Genomic DNA, 14,150 nt, shown 5'->3' with positions numbered 1-14,150 from the left:
TTTCCGCCAATAACGAGACAACTACAAAGTAACAATCGACTTGAAATTCGGAAATCAAATACACGTGCCTGCCAGACCACTTAAAAATACCATCCGAATTTCAACGGCTTTGTTATCCAATCGAGTTTCAAACATTTGGGCCGCTGAAAAATACCCTGAATACTGCACAACCCTCGGTTGAGCCGCTGAAAATAGCGAATGTAATACTTTGGATTCACGGGGTGGTTCTGATATGGATGTACCTGTATCCTGACACCAGAATAACTTAGTCAAATATCTATCTATATACATTTTTAGGTAATATTCACATTTTAGTATAAAATGTACCTAGAACTTTTGTAAAATGTGAAATGTACTAGTTTAGGAACACTCTGTATATTCATGGTTGATTCTTGTTTCCTTCTCATCATATTTGCGCGTTTCAATGGAATATCCGTATAAAATATTCAGTTTTTTTTTATTGATTTCTGTTAACAGATTTTTACACATTGGCATTGTTTGTTTCCTACTAACGTACCTAACATACCTACATCAAAATATAAACAAATACAAAACACAAAATGTAGACAAAATGAAAAGCTAAAAAAACATAAACAAATTAATTTAAATATTTGGTTAGAAGAAACTTTTTAAAACTCAAATCTTCGATTCAAGTATACCATTTCCGACATGTTTTCTACTTTTTAAACAGAATAAAGTTTGAAATTTAACATCGAAGTAAAAGTCACACAAAACACAGGAAACAGTCCGCAATAATAACTGAAATTTTCAAGAACTTCCAGTGTTTTTTTCCTGCGAAAAGTTATAGTGAACAGACTTTTAGCTACATTTTAAATTCAAACACTTTTGTGTTTTATTCTCTACATTTAACAATTCATTTGGAAATTTAAAAGTGTAATAAAGTTTTTTGCGTAAACGTTGAATTTTATTTTGATTAAAATATACTTTCATTTACTCCACACCACTTAAAGTAAAATGATAGCTAAAATTCTCAATGCTCGTATTTATCTACTAAATAACTTATTTGAGACATAAGGATAATGTTAATACAGCGTCATGCTGACATCAATAAACTCACTTACACACCTAGCATGTCGAGGTTTATAGTGACCACGAACGGCGTGGGACGGACGCAAGCACCGCGCCGTCTTACACAGTAACTCAGTGACACAATTAATAACTCAGTGACTCACCCAGCACGCCGAGGCGGTAGTTGATAGTGACGACCACCAGCCCAGCGTGCAAGGTCAGCACGATGCCATCGCTCACAGTAGCTCAATAACTCAATGACTCACCCAGCACTCCAAGACGGTAGTTAATAGTAACCACCACCAGCCCCGCATGGGACGCCAACACGGCGCCGTCGTACGGGTTCCCGGAGCTCCACTCGTAGCTCTCCCCGTGAACGAACACGAACACCGGGTAGCGGGCCACCGCGTCGCGCACGCCTGCTGCGAGACAGAGGGACGAATGAGTTATCTGAGACATTAAATAGATAAGGATGACCTTGATAGGTTTATGCCTCAATGGTCAAAAGAAGCACTTGATCAAATTGACAGTGGTTAGTTCTGCCCAGCAGTGGAACACCAACTAAACACGCTACATAAACATAAAAAGGGTGCGCATGAAAGCAGCTGCGTAGTTCGGAGCAGTCAGTGATTAACAGTAATCTGGCAGACCAATCCTTTCGGTGACAAACTATGGTTTTTAAAACAAAAACACTAAGAATGTTTAGATTAGGTAGCTAGTGAGATTACTGCCTCACTTTGATTTCGTAAGGTGCAATGTCGGACATGCTCCTGTCATGCAGCCCAGGATATGTTCTTTCTACGTATCAAATGTTAAGTTCAATTAAATTTAATGCTGACTACCTTATATTCTGTTACGACCTAGATACAATATACATACACGGTATACCTGTATAAACGCGGAAAGCGCACAACATAACTGGCTCTGACAAGGCAATAATCAAAACTTGGGCGACACGTTCAGGAATTATCAATGCGGCACACGCGCGCGTTTGTCACCAAAATAAACTGGTGAAGCGGAGCGGCAATGGATTGCCAATTCAACTTCGGAACGCAAACGTTGTGCAACTGTCATTTTACTTAAAATGGCCGCCGTCATCCGCACTTTGCTACTGTTTATTTAGCAAATAGTTTATGTTGACTGGTGAAAACAGCAATAATGGTGATTAGGTTTGAAGATAAACTTCGCTTCGCTTTATCGCTTTTAGAAAAAAAAACCTCCTTTTATATTGTGTAAAATAATTATTCCTAATAGGAATATTTATCTATCTGAATGTGGAAGTCAGATTGGCTTTTAGAGAAAACAATAATGTAACAACCAGTTTTCCTTTAATAAGTTGTTAAAATACCTTCTTAAAAGTTAATAATATCAATATCTTTGAGTTAAATGATTTAAAAGCGGCGTGAAAATAGACTACACAGATTGAGTTACAAATAAATGACAATTTGATCTTCGATAGCAACTTATAATGAGATTTCTGCTGCTCTTGTCCAAAGTAATCTTTGAAATCGATTCGCTTCATGTAGTTTCGAAACTGAAATCAAACTTTGTTGTTTGTTTTGTGCGGCTCGGGTTGTATTTGAGACTTTCATCTTGAGATGTGTTTGCAATGGAGAAAAATATTGTGAGATACAATAAATAAACATTTGTTTTTCCATGATATACACACAATATAATACTTAGTAGGTGCATAATAGCATACGACGCGATAAGAAGATAATATATCATTGCATGTATTGAAAAACATATGAATTATATAATATACGTTATTGATTAAGCCATTATTGACTAACATAACACTCTGGCGAAAAGTGGGTGCAGCAATGCACCTCTGCCTACCCCGCAAGGGAGTACATTAGTACATTAGTACTCAGGCGTGAGTGCGTGTTTTTTTTTTTTGATTAAGCCAATATCTAATACTACACTAACATGGTCCTAATAAATGCCTAAAATACCTCATAAAAATAATATATCGATATAAGTTCCAGAAATCCATTAGAGTTACTCGTACGCTAGTTATTCGAGCATATTAGTTTGATAAAAGTAGGTCATAACATAATGATAATATTGTAACTGGGATAGTATCAATACTATTTCCTTCTTATTTACGAACACCCAGAGATAAAAATAAGTTATTTTGATATTCAAATTAAGAGGCGAACCTATGCGATACACCGAAGAGTTTACTCATGCCATAAGGAAATTAATTGTAATGATAAGTACAAAGCATGAGTGTAAGTCATAAAAAAAAAAAAAAAAAAACACGCACTCACGCCTTGTACTAATGTACTCCCTTGCGGGGTAGGCAGAGGTGCATTGCTGCACCCACTTTTCGCCAGAGTGTTATGTTAGTCCCAATGTAATAGGGGGCGGGCCTATTGCCATTTTACGGGCACATCCAAGACCTGAGAACAAATATCTGTGTTTAAACAAATATCTGCCCCAGCCGGGGATCGAACCCGGGACCATCGGCTCAGTAGTCAGGGTCACTAACCACTACGCCATTCGGCCGTCGGCCGGCCGGAGTGTAAGTCATGTTATTACAAATTTGTCTTCTTTTAAAATAATACTATTAACAACTTACATAAGTATGAAAGATATTCGTAATGTTATGGACGGGATTTAGCTTGGGTATTCTTCCCTCTTATCTCAGACTTGATGGATCGAGAAGAAAAGGATAAATCAAGTTTTTTTACCGTTCTCGCAACGGTTTATTATGTAAAAAAATTGAAGAATTCCAGTCTAAGTAATTTATGTTCAGTAAATTGTACATACAATACACTTAAGTACTCGTAATTTAATTTTTTTTCCTGCAAGATACCTAGAAAGCTTTCAAAGTAATTAGGTTTATTAACCTAGTAACGTAACTGTCTCACAGTTACGTAATGTACTAAGAGCCGTCTTATAACACCCTTCTTATGTAGAGGGCTAAAATTGTGTATTAATTACCTATGCTGTAGTGTGTTTTATTTCCTACAAGAAAAAAAAAAACAATGCAATATCTCAATAAGTTAACGTGTCTGTGTATAATTCACTGTACCTATGTGTATCACTGTAGGTATTACCACAAAAAATAATTGTTTCAAAAGACAGTGTTTCGTGTATTTTTGAAAATTCTCAAATTGATCAATGTGCTAAACACTTTTTAACACAATTTAATACGTTTCATGATCCGTGGTCACATCAAACTTAAAAGATCCCTATTTTCCGCGAGTTGAAACCTGCGTATGACAGCGTGACTGTCAGATCGGCGGCTGAAAAAGAGATTGAGGATTCATCGATCGTGGCTTGATTTATGCCCTCCCCGCGATCCATCACGGGCGGGCTCGCCGCTGCCGACACGCTTCTTTGACGTTTGTCGGTCTTTTGTTTATGACTCGTACAGTTTTTCTACTTCATTTTAGCTCTTTGTGCAGGCTGAATTCTATGGTGAAATTAGTTGTTTTTAGTATATTCAACATACAATTTCATAATCCACCACGTGTTGAAGATTTTCCTACCAGCCGTTAACATTGAATAGTATAGTATAGTTTTTATTTATTAATGACGTTTATAGCCATTTACTGCAACGAAATTCACTATACAACGTATAATTTTACGCATTGTATCTTAATTTGATAATTTCTCGATGCTGAAATTTTGGTTTAGCACACGCAAATTAACACAACATTTTAATTGCGAATAGGTTAGCTAATTTGGCTATAACTCTACTATCATTTTGTATTGTGTGACACAAACAATTCCGCAGTTAATCCCATAAACTTATTACTATCAACAATATAACTAGGGATTTAAATATTAATGAATCGAAAATATTTTCACGTACAAAACAAAAGGCTTTTCAACTGTAGCCTCAAATAATAGATCTTCCTCTTTTCGATCGGCCTTCACCTAGTTATCCAATACAAAGGCTGGGAAACTATACTTCGCACATGCCAGTATAGTGGTGTTTCCACACTGTATTGTTCTACCGCCGCGGTTACACAACTCGAGGCGGGAAGCCTATAGATTAGAGTATCAGCAGGAAGGCTGCCAATTCGGGGCTCAGTGTGCTAACACCTTTATCCATAAAGCTTCATTTTTACGAGCACTTTGGTCACTGAGGTGAGTTATTAGAGTCAGCTATTATAGCGGATTGAAGTGCGATATTCTGCGTTAATGAATACTAAAATATGAAGTAAATCCTAACTAATATTATAAATGCGAAAGTAACTGTGTCTGTCTGTCTGTTACTCTTTCACGCCAAAACTACTGAACGGATTTGAATGAAATTTGATATACATACGGTCTAGACTCTGGGAAAGAACATAGGCTACTTTTTATCCCGGAATTCCCACGGGAAAACTTTTTAAGGCGAAGCGAAGCGCGCGGGAACAGCTAGTAATCAATAAATACGTAATAGGTTTAGGCGTGTCACTATACGTATTGTACATTTGACCATTCAGTGATACGTCTAGGTACGTCGAGCTCATTGTAACTGTAAAATATTATTTTATGAAACAAAATCACACCTCTAGTATTACAAATTTATAGTAATTTCACAGAGACAAGTTAAAAATAAAATCCTTACATCATTTCCAAATCGTAAGCCACAACAAACCAATCTTAAAAATCTGCAACAATCTTCATCCCCGCAAAATATATAATGCGCCATCAACCAGCGTATGGATAGAATGTTAAACATGTATACCTCGATACACGTCTCGGCCGAGATCCCCCGAGAGGGTAGTGCTATAAAATTGAGCGGTATCTTTTATCTTTACAATGATGGATTGTAGAAGATGCGAAGTGGAGCGGAGGGTTTCTATTACCCGCCTGATTCGGCCCTGGAATATCACTTTGTTATAGTTTTACGTGGTTTGGGGGCGCGGCTGATTTGAGAAGCTTATTGGATTAGACTTTCATTCAAGTGGGGTACACGAAACGAACCTCGCTGAGTGACATGCTTATTAAACCCTTACGGAAAAGGGGGGTGTTAAAAGTTTAATGTGTTTGTGTATGTGTGACTGTGTGTATCTGTCTGAGGTAGCGTAGCTCGCTGAACCTGATTTTTATTATACTTAATTCGTATTAAAAATCTATATAAAACTTGCCATTAATCAATAAAAGCTTTCTACGTTCTATGTAAGCTTACACATAAGTGCTCGTGTGTGCTCTAGGTGGTAGGAGGTACATAACGGAACCGTCAGACGGTGAAAAAGTATATTCCCAGTATTTTGGCATCTCGAATGCGGCGGAGTAATTACGTGCCGGTCCAAGCTATGAGCGTGAGAGGAAATACGGCGGTTTAGCACTAAAGTAAAAGTGTGTCTGGTAGGTACTTAGGTACATACCCTAGCTAGACAATAAAGTAAAGAGAGAAAAGGATTTTTTTTGACCAAGATAACTAATATTGAGTCCTTAGTGTAAAAAAAAAGTTAAAAATTTAAAAATATAAAAATACAATTTTGCCAAATTGTTACACTTCAACAACTTATTTCTCAAATCTAAATATTAAAACAAAAGTATAGCCTTTGAAAACGGTCGGTCAGAGAGGAGAAGAAATCGATAAAGAAATAATTCAAATCCGCCCACCCTATTCCCTTGCGCCACATAAGCACTCATTGTACGCTCATGTATATGACAGCGCTTTTTCGGTGGTAGCTAACGTACCGTGTCCTAAAATTGTGGATTTTTGCTACCTGACTGTGTAAGACCACCCTTCGTTTAACTTTGTAAGCGTATGTTTACGCTACGTTTCCACAAAATGGTGTAAAATACTGAAAGCGTCCAGCGATTTGTGTCTAGAAAGAGAAAGAGAGAGGTAGTTTTTTTGAGTTCGGAAATGTATTACAATCTGCCTATCTACATGTCCTACATGGTATTATGATTCCATTTGATTAAATATTTAAAAAGTTTAACCAGGTTCAATGGGTGATGGTACCTACTTACAGTACTTAGCACATGCATAAGGTTTACAATGTTTTCAGGACGAATAAAAAATGATATTATTTGTGAAGGTTACAATTTAATTTACTTACTCTAGTGCTCTTGACCTAGCCTAGGTCACAAAATATTCACCATAATTATTTCTAACTATTGTGTATATTCGACTATTTATACATTCACATGAAGTTTATACACGTAAAACTTATATTTTTTTGCGGAAACGCATAGCTTGAGAGCAGCAGTTAAATAGTTATGGCTCGTAATGTTCATACTTAAACCAGCCCACTCCTAGTCATTAAGCACCGACATGTCAACCCTAATGGTTCAAAGCAATCCCTTATTTACATGTACAAGTAGGTATATACTATATGTACCGTTATGTACTTAGGTATGTATTCTCGAGAACACCCTTTTCGCACCCGCTCGGTCGAAGTGATTACAGCACGCCTCGCTAATTTTAAACAATCGAACAGACGGATAGCAAAATTGGGCAAAGTATCCTTCACACCATCTCCAAATGTACGGTTCGCAATTTTAATCATGGATCTCTGGAACTCTTTATTCAAAATTTGGGTCACAGCTGCCTCGGATCTTATTACGGCGCGGATTTTTATAAAAGATCGACATAAATAACTTTTATGAAAAAAAGACATACTTTTGAATTTTTAATTTCGCTTTCCTACTGGATTCCGTTGCTAATGTTTTCTACCCTTCGTGCTGGCGTATAATGAATGCGATTTGCCCGACCGAGTAGGTTTGTTTCTGAAAGGGACTTGTTCGTTATGGGAAATGGGGTCTGTCAGAAGCTATGAAAAGAGAATTTTACCCGAATTATCTTTGATGTTAGTTCTGAGAAAAAACTGATGTGTCATTGACTTGCATGTAAAAAACAAAAATAATCCATCTAAGTACTTATTTAAAGCTTATGGTAGAGGTACAACTTTTATAAATACATATTAATTTAAATTAGAAGATTAAACTTCACGTTTGGCACAGCTCTTAACGAAAGTTTTAACTAATAAATAGAGCACGATGACGTCACAGATTACAATACTGTATAATGTTCGTATACAATTTCCCGAGCAGGGGTTTCATGCCAATTGGCCGAGTGACCGTATTGGCTTTGCCCAGCTCTTCGAGTTTCCCTGGAGCGGGTTGTCAGAGCCAGGCGGCCGCCATTAACCACGACAGGCCCCACTCTAAATTACCGACCGCTGTTAGGGAACCGAATAACTAATTATTCCGTGTTATAATTAGTGGTTACGTTAGTTTGGTCTGTTACTTGTTTTATGGAATGAAATTGAAATTATCCACCGACGACGGCGTTTGACCTAGTTCCGCCGCGCGTGCTGTATTGTGGCTGTGTACTGGATTGTGACATGTGCACTTAAATAATTCATGCTCAAGTATTAATACTTCAGAATAAGCCTCCAACTCCCTTCGTGGAGTTCTGAAGTTGTTCATGCATTTTATGTATGAATACTTAAATAAGCAAATCAACTCACCTTGCGCGGGAGCGTAGATGTTCAAATACAAGCAGTCCTCAGACTGGTTCGTTAGAAACGGCAGTATCCTCTTCAGATACTCCAACCTCCCTTTCGATATCCTCTTCAGCACTGCCGTTTCGTTCCTTATATCAGGCAGCACTTGCGGGCACACGGGGCTGAACTCCTCGGCGATCTTGACCCCCGACCACTGCGCGCCGGACACAGGCGGCATAAAGCGTAGGGAGCCGACCGGCGGGGAGGCGTAAGGAATACCGCGGAAGACTTCAACTGGCTCTAGGTATCTGGACTCGGGGGTGACGATGAAGCCGCGTATGTCTCCGTACTTCGTGCGCACGACGCGCGAGCTGATGAGCGGCGGCGGCGGCGGCGGGGCGTCCCCGCGCACCAGGCGGGACGCCAGCGACGGCAGCGACACGAAGCACAGCACCTGCAGCAGCAGCATGGTGTCACAAGCTTCCACCGCCAACGCTCGTAGTGTGCTAGCAGTCCGCCATTGCCGGTCCACACGTCGCGTCGTGGCATTTACCAGGTTTTCTGCAACAAATAAACAACGATTGAGTTTGACGCTTCTCGTTCTATCGACCCAAATCTGTCCCTTTCAACCCGACAAATTGCGTGGGCCGTACCTGTATAAATTCGTAACAACTTGAAATAATTCCTTAAAACGAAAAGGTTTCATCTCACGACAAATTACGGGAGCGTTAATTAACAATCTCAATGTCGGATAAACGTATAATCCTTTCATCGTAATTGCTTTATTTCAAAGTAAAACGTTTTTCTGGCGTTATTGTGAGCAGCACAACAGATGTTATAATAAGACTGGCGGAAAGACAGCAGGTGTATGAGGGAGAAGTTTTAAATTAGCGCGCGCGTTATAATGAGAGGCTTGACAAAGTTGTGATTGTACGTGTTATAATAATGAAGTGGGGATCCCACTGCAATAAGGGGGACATGAATGTGAGATGCAGCCCCTGGGATCTGTCGGAACACTCTGTCAAACGTGGCTGGTTTAATTAGCTGTTGAATTAAAAGTTTTAGGTTTTCGCTAGACAAATTGGGCAAACAACTCCAAAAATGAACACATGAAACAGTTTGTATTTTTGTCAGCGTTGTCACGATGTCACTAAATCTAAAGACCGCTCGTGTGTGGGATAAATATTTTTTGTTGCAAAACGCAGATTTATTGGGTGTTATATCAAAAGCTTGTCATAAAACGCTGTCCATGTTTCAGTGACTTAGTGCGTGCCGTGTGCTCCACCCGCGGCACCCAGCCCAGTAGTGTTCGGATTGTCTTTCAATTTATTGCGTCGCGTGACAGAAACCAATCGGATGACACCCAATTTATTGACAACGATATCGTAGTTTATGTTACAGAGTTTAACGACCGTTGCTTATAGTGTATTGCCTATTAATGTAGGATGTCTATCTACTTAACTAAATTGCTTTTGTGAAACAGGTCACCAATGTGTCACAGTTTAATTGTAATATGACGAAAACATGGGCTTTACTACCAACCTCGTTTTAAAATGAAAACATTTTATTATACGACCAAATAGTGAAGCGGTTTGTGGTCGCGAATTCGATTCCCGGCCGGAGAAAATATTGGTAAATTACTATTATAAAGTTTCAACAGATAACCTATTAAATGATAACGACAAATTTTAGTACACAATAAAGGCAGTCCATGAAACATTAAAACAATGGGACATAACTCCAGACAGCGACACAGAGACAAAGTGAGAACCTCCCGACGATGCGTTAAAGCAATCTGCGATCGCGTTTATAGTCGATATCAGGCGGAATTTATTTTACTGCATCACATTTCGCGGAAACACTGGAGGGTTACTCTAAACTGACGAAAAACTAATAAAAGCTGTCGTACAATCGGCAGGTTTAATACAACGAGATAGAGCCGCAGCAGCAGCACTCCGAAACTTCGGTTTTCGTTATATAAAGTGACCCCTTTGTAACGGTATCGAGCGGGTCCAAAGTTATATTGGCACTATAAATCCGGGACAGATAAGAGCCGGAAACATGTAAACAATTCTTCCTCGCGCCCTTTCTTAGGAAACCGTTTCTAGTTTCCAATTGCGGGATGCAGGTGGTTGCCGATATGGATACTGTAAATGGATGCTTTTTCGGATATATTTTTAAAGTTTGGCTGTGTTTCAGAGTTTTGTATGCAGAAAATACATTCAATTGTGAATTTTATTATACAAAATCGATAAGTTTTATTGTATAAGTTGAACGTATTATTGTTTGAAATAAATAAAATCTTATCAAACGAAGTAAGAAGAAAAAGCGAGAATAGCAATAGCATTAAAAATCAATAAGTACCTACCGTTTTATATTCGCGTTATGATGTTAAATATTTTAATTAAAAATATATTTCTTTGCTTACTACAATGTGCTAAATGTTAACCGTTGGCAACCTGACAAAGGAACACATTTTATCAGCAATAAATAAAGTTGCCTCCGATAACAGCCCCGCACTAGTTCAAGAAATAGTTTCACATGTTCTCGTAAAAGTCAACGCCGAGAGATACTGGGTCACTAAAGTGAATTTGTTGAAACTTTCCTTTTATACGACATACAATCCGGGATTACCTTTGGCATTTGCCATTTGCCCCGGTGCCCTCAAAATTGCTTGTTCGCCGCCGGAGTGTCCCGACATTTGCATAATTCTGCACTGCAGTACATCAAAAGGGTCGTTTAACCCGTCAATTGACTGCGGTATTTCAATCGGCTCAATTTCACTACACTCGTTTTGTTTGCGTATCAATATGGTGGCCGTATGTATTGCAGGATGTGGATTGTTGCAATCAACAATTTAATTATGCAGTGTTTTTACTCCGCAATGGTTGCTGAGAAACGTATTTCGTATGTTCCGATACAAAATGAATAAATTTAATACTTCGTTGCAGATATTGTATTGCTTTCATTTCGAGTCTGACGTGTAGCAGTCTTACATATTGCGGATATTTCGTATCATAGCGGAATTTTACTATTCGTTTTGTGCCAAAGTTGGATATTCTAGCAATAAAACCGTCGTTTTTAAATTCTTCTTCACGTATTTTAAATTCAGCCGTAAAACTGACACGCGAGGCTATGGGTTCCAGGTTCCTTCAAATAACAAGGACGTTGAATAAAACTCGCAGAATTTCTTATTCTTCTATTGGCCCGCTCGCATATTATGTCGAACGCGACTTTTATGTCGAGAACCAACCGTACGTAGCGCCGTAGCTCACGGGCTTTTATATTCCTTCGCTGGCTATTTCAACCGGACGATTGCACACAAGGTCCAGTTTTGCTTGAGCTATCATCGTCGTCGTTCTTATTTTAGCCGAGTTAATTCCGCATCTTGTTGTTGTAGCTTCTGTTGGAACACGTTAAGATTCATTTCCGCTTGTCTTCCTCTCGTTTTCCATCGGTACTGTTCCACTGATAAGTCCCGGACGCGGGGACACATCGGCGTCGACTTGCACAAACGTACGGAGATATCGTCCATTTCCTGAAGGCGATAGCCTTGTTTTGTACAGAAATATTGCTCAGTGTATACTTAGAGCGGAGGGAAGGCATTGGTAAATAATTTAATTTGCTTCAGAAATATCCGGTTTATTTTCTTTTTCGTGGTTCTGTCATTTTTGAGAAGGCTAAAAAAATATACAATTCAGATGATTAATTTGATTTTAAAAGGTAAACAGGCGTTTGGGAATGTTGCTAAGAATCAACAAAAGCTAGATCTGCCGTCGTAATGAATCAGGGTCACACAATGAGCTTGGCTCGAGCTAAGCGCAGGTTGAATTCACTGAAGAAGATTAAGTACTTGTTTTGTTGAATACTTGTTGGCAAGTTAAAAGCAGTTTATCAACATCAGCTGTTGTAGGGTCGATATAGCTTATAAGCCAATTGAGTATATTTTCAATAGCTTACTATCATCTCACTTCTATTAACAACTTTGTAAGTATTACGTAAGTCTACGCCCTTAGATGGGTAGTCGGTAAGTAGTGGCAGACTGAGGAAGGCCGAGGATTGTATGTGATGATATTTTTGTATACTTCTTCAGTGTTTTTTCATCACTCATGTTCTGAGATTAGAAGTAATTTTCCTATAAAGAGGAATGGAAATAGGTATTTTTATGCCAGGGTAAATTTGCTTTCTTACATCTAAAATGCGATGCATTTATTTATTTATTTATTTACAGAAATAGACACACCAACAGTACATTAGATAAAAAATTGTTCAGACACAGTATATGTTGCTTATCCTATCCATGCACCAATTATAGGTGTGCAACAGCATTCAAAAATTTTATCTTATAAATAACTAATTTAAATTCTAACATGCAATCATGCATACAATGCTTACATCTAAACTAAATTAGGTATAATATTGTACAATGAAATTTATATTGATTTGATTACAGAAAATAATTACAAAATAATACAAAAATTAATTACAAAATAATACAAACATTAATTACAAATTAATAACACCAATACAATAATTGACAGAAATTATATATATTATATTATGTCATAAAATATAATTTGAATGTAGAAATGTAGAAATAGGAGGTTTATATGTAGTTGAAATTAGAATTGATGAATGATTGATTAATTAAGTTCTATTTAGTTTGCAGCAGTTTACGTTTCCAAGAAAGTGGGGAGTCATTATAAATGTCCAAGCTCAATGTCGACTCGAGATCATTGTAGCTCATCTGGAAACGATTGAGAGGCGAAAATTTACCTAGTTGGGTACGGGAAAAAAGTGGAGCAAATGTTTTAATAACCTGACATTTACGGTGATTCAACTTCGGAACTTTAAAGTTGAGTCGAGTTAATAAATCTGGTTCCGTCAATTCGCCTCTGACCAGTTGGTGATGAATTCTAATTCAAACCCTTATTCCTTATAATGGAGGTGAGGGATTTCTTTGTTTTGATATGCGCATAATACTAGAATAACCTCGGGCACTAAATGAGCGCCTTTCTCCCCTTGGGTAGCAATATACTATTTCAGGTTAACCCGGCGTGGCTCGGCCGGGTGAGGCCGCAATATCCGGGCGGACGAGACGCTCCCATTCTTTCTCTTGTCGCATAATGTAGCTACGCCAGAGATGTGCCGGCAAATGAGGTGCACTACCTTATACTATACTGGGTGTTGCGAAAGTGCTATACAGGGTGTTGCAAAAAGGATATAGGGTCATTCTGAACAACTTTTGTTCTGACCCCTTTTTGCAACACCATGTATAGTAAGCTGAAAGGGGTGACGGGCTAAGATTTTAGGAACAAACTATTGAATAACGTCTTTTGGAATTTCGAGAAAATAATGTAAGCCCCATAGTTTTTTGTACCATGAAAGAAAAATATTACAGAACAAAAAGTTTTTATAAAAAATAAAATAAACGTGAATTTTCGAATGTTGCTGAACAAATAATGGTTTAGAAAGAGGTTCTGAGTCAACCCCTTTCAAATACCCTATTACAGAAGATGAGTAAAAGTCAGTTCTCAAATTGTTTGTATACACCAAACATTTTCGCCTATTTCATTCTGAGATGCAACACGATTTATTTTTCAAAGTGTTAAAAATAGACTGAAACCATCTTCCCAATGCCGAATAAGGCACCTTACCACTAATGTGCTAGAGTTTATTTTCGAAGTGCACTTAATCCGGCAGTGTATATGG

The 14,150-nt window shown here is 38.1% G+C and overlaps 1 protein-coding gene across 1 annotated transcript in view; it reads right to left on the bottom strand.

Annotated features, from left to right (window-relative positions):
* Positions 1–14,150, bottom strand: part of LOC105381622 (neuroligin-4, Y-linked) — a 63,302-nt gene that overhangs the window by 34,524 nt on the left and 14,628 nt on the right. The window contains exons 2-3 of the mRNA XM_048625849.1: positions 8,463–8,999; positions 1,296–1,451 (exon numbers count right to left, since the gene is read on the bottom strand). Of these exons, the coding sequence (XP_048481806.1) occupies positions 1,296–1,451; positions 8,463–8,907 (601 nt within the window). The 5' untranslated portion in view covers positions 8,908–8,999. The remainder of the gene's footprint in view (positions 1–1,295; positions 1,452–8,462; positions 9,000–14,150) is intronic.

This window comes from Plutella xylostella, chromosome 15 (genome assembly GCF_932276165.1).
Source record: "Plutella xylostella chromosome 15, ilPluXylo3.1, whole genome shotgun sequence".
Taxonomy (NCBI): Eukaryota; Metazoa; Arthropoda; class Insecta; order Lepidoptera; family Plutellidae; genus Plutella; species Plutella xylostella.
This window is presented reverse-complemented; position numbering and strand designations above follow the sequence as displayed.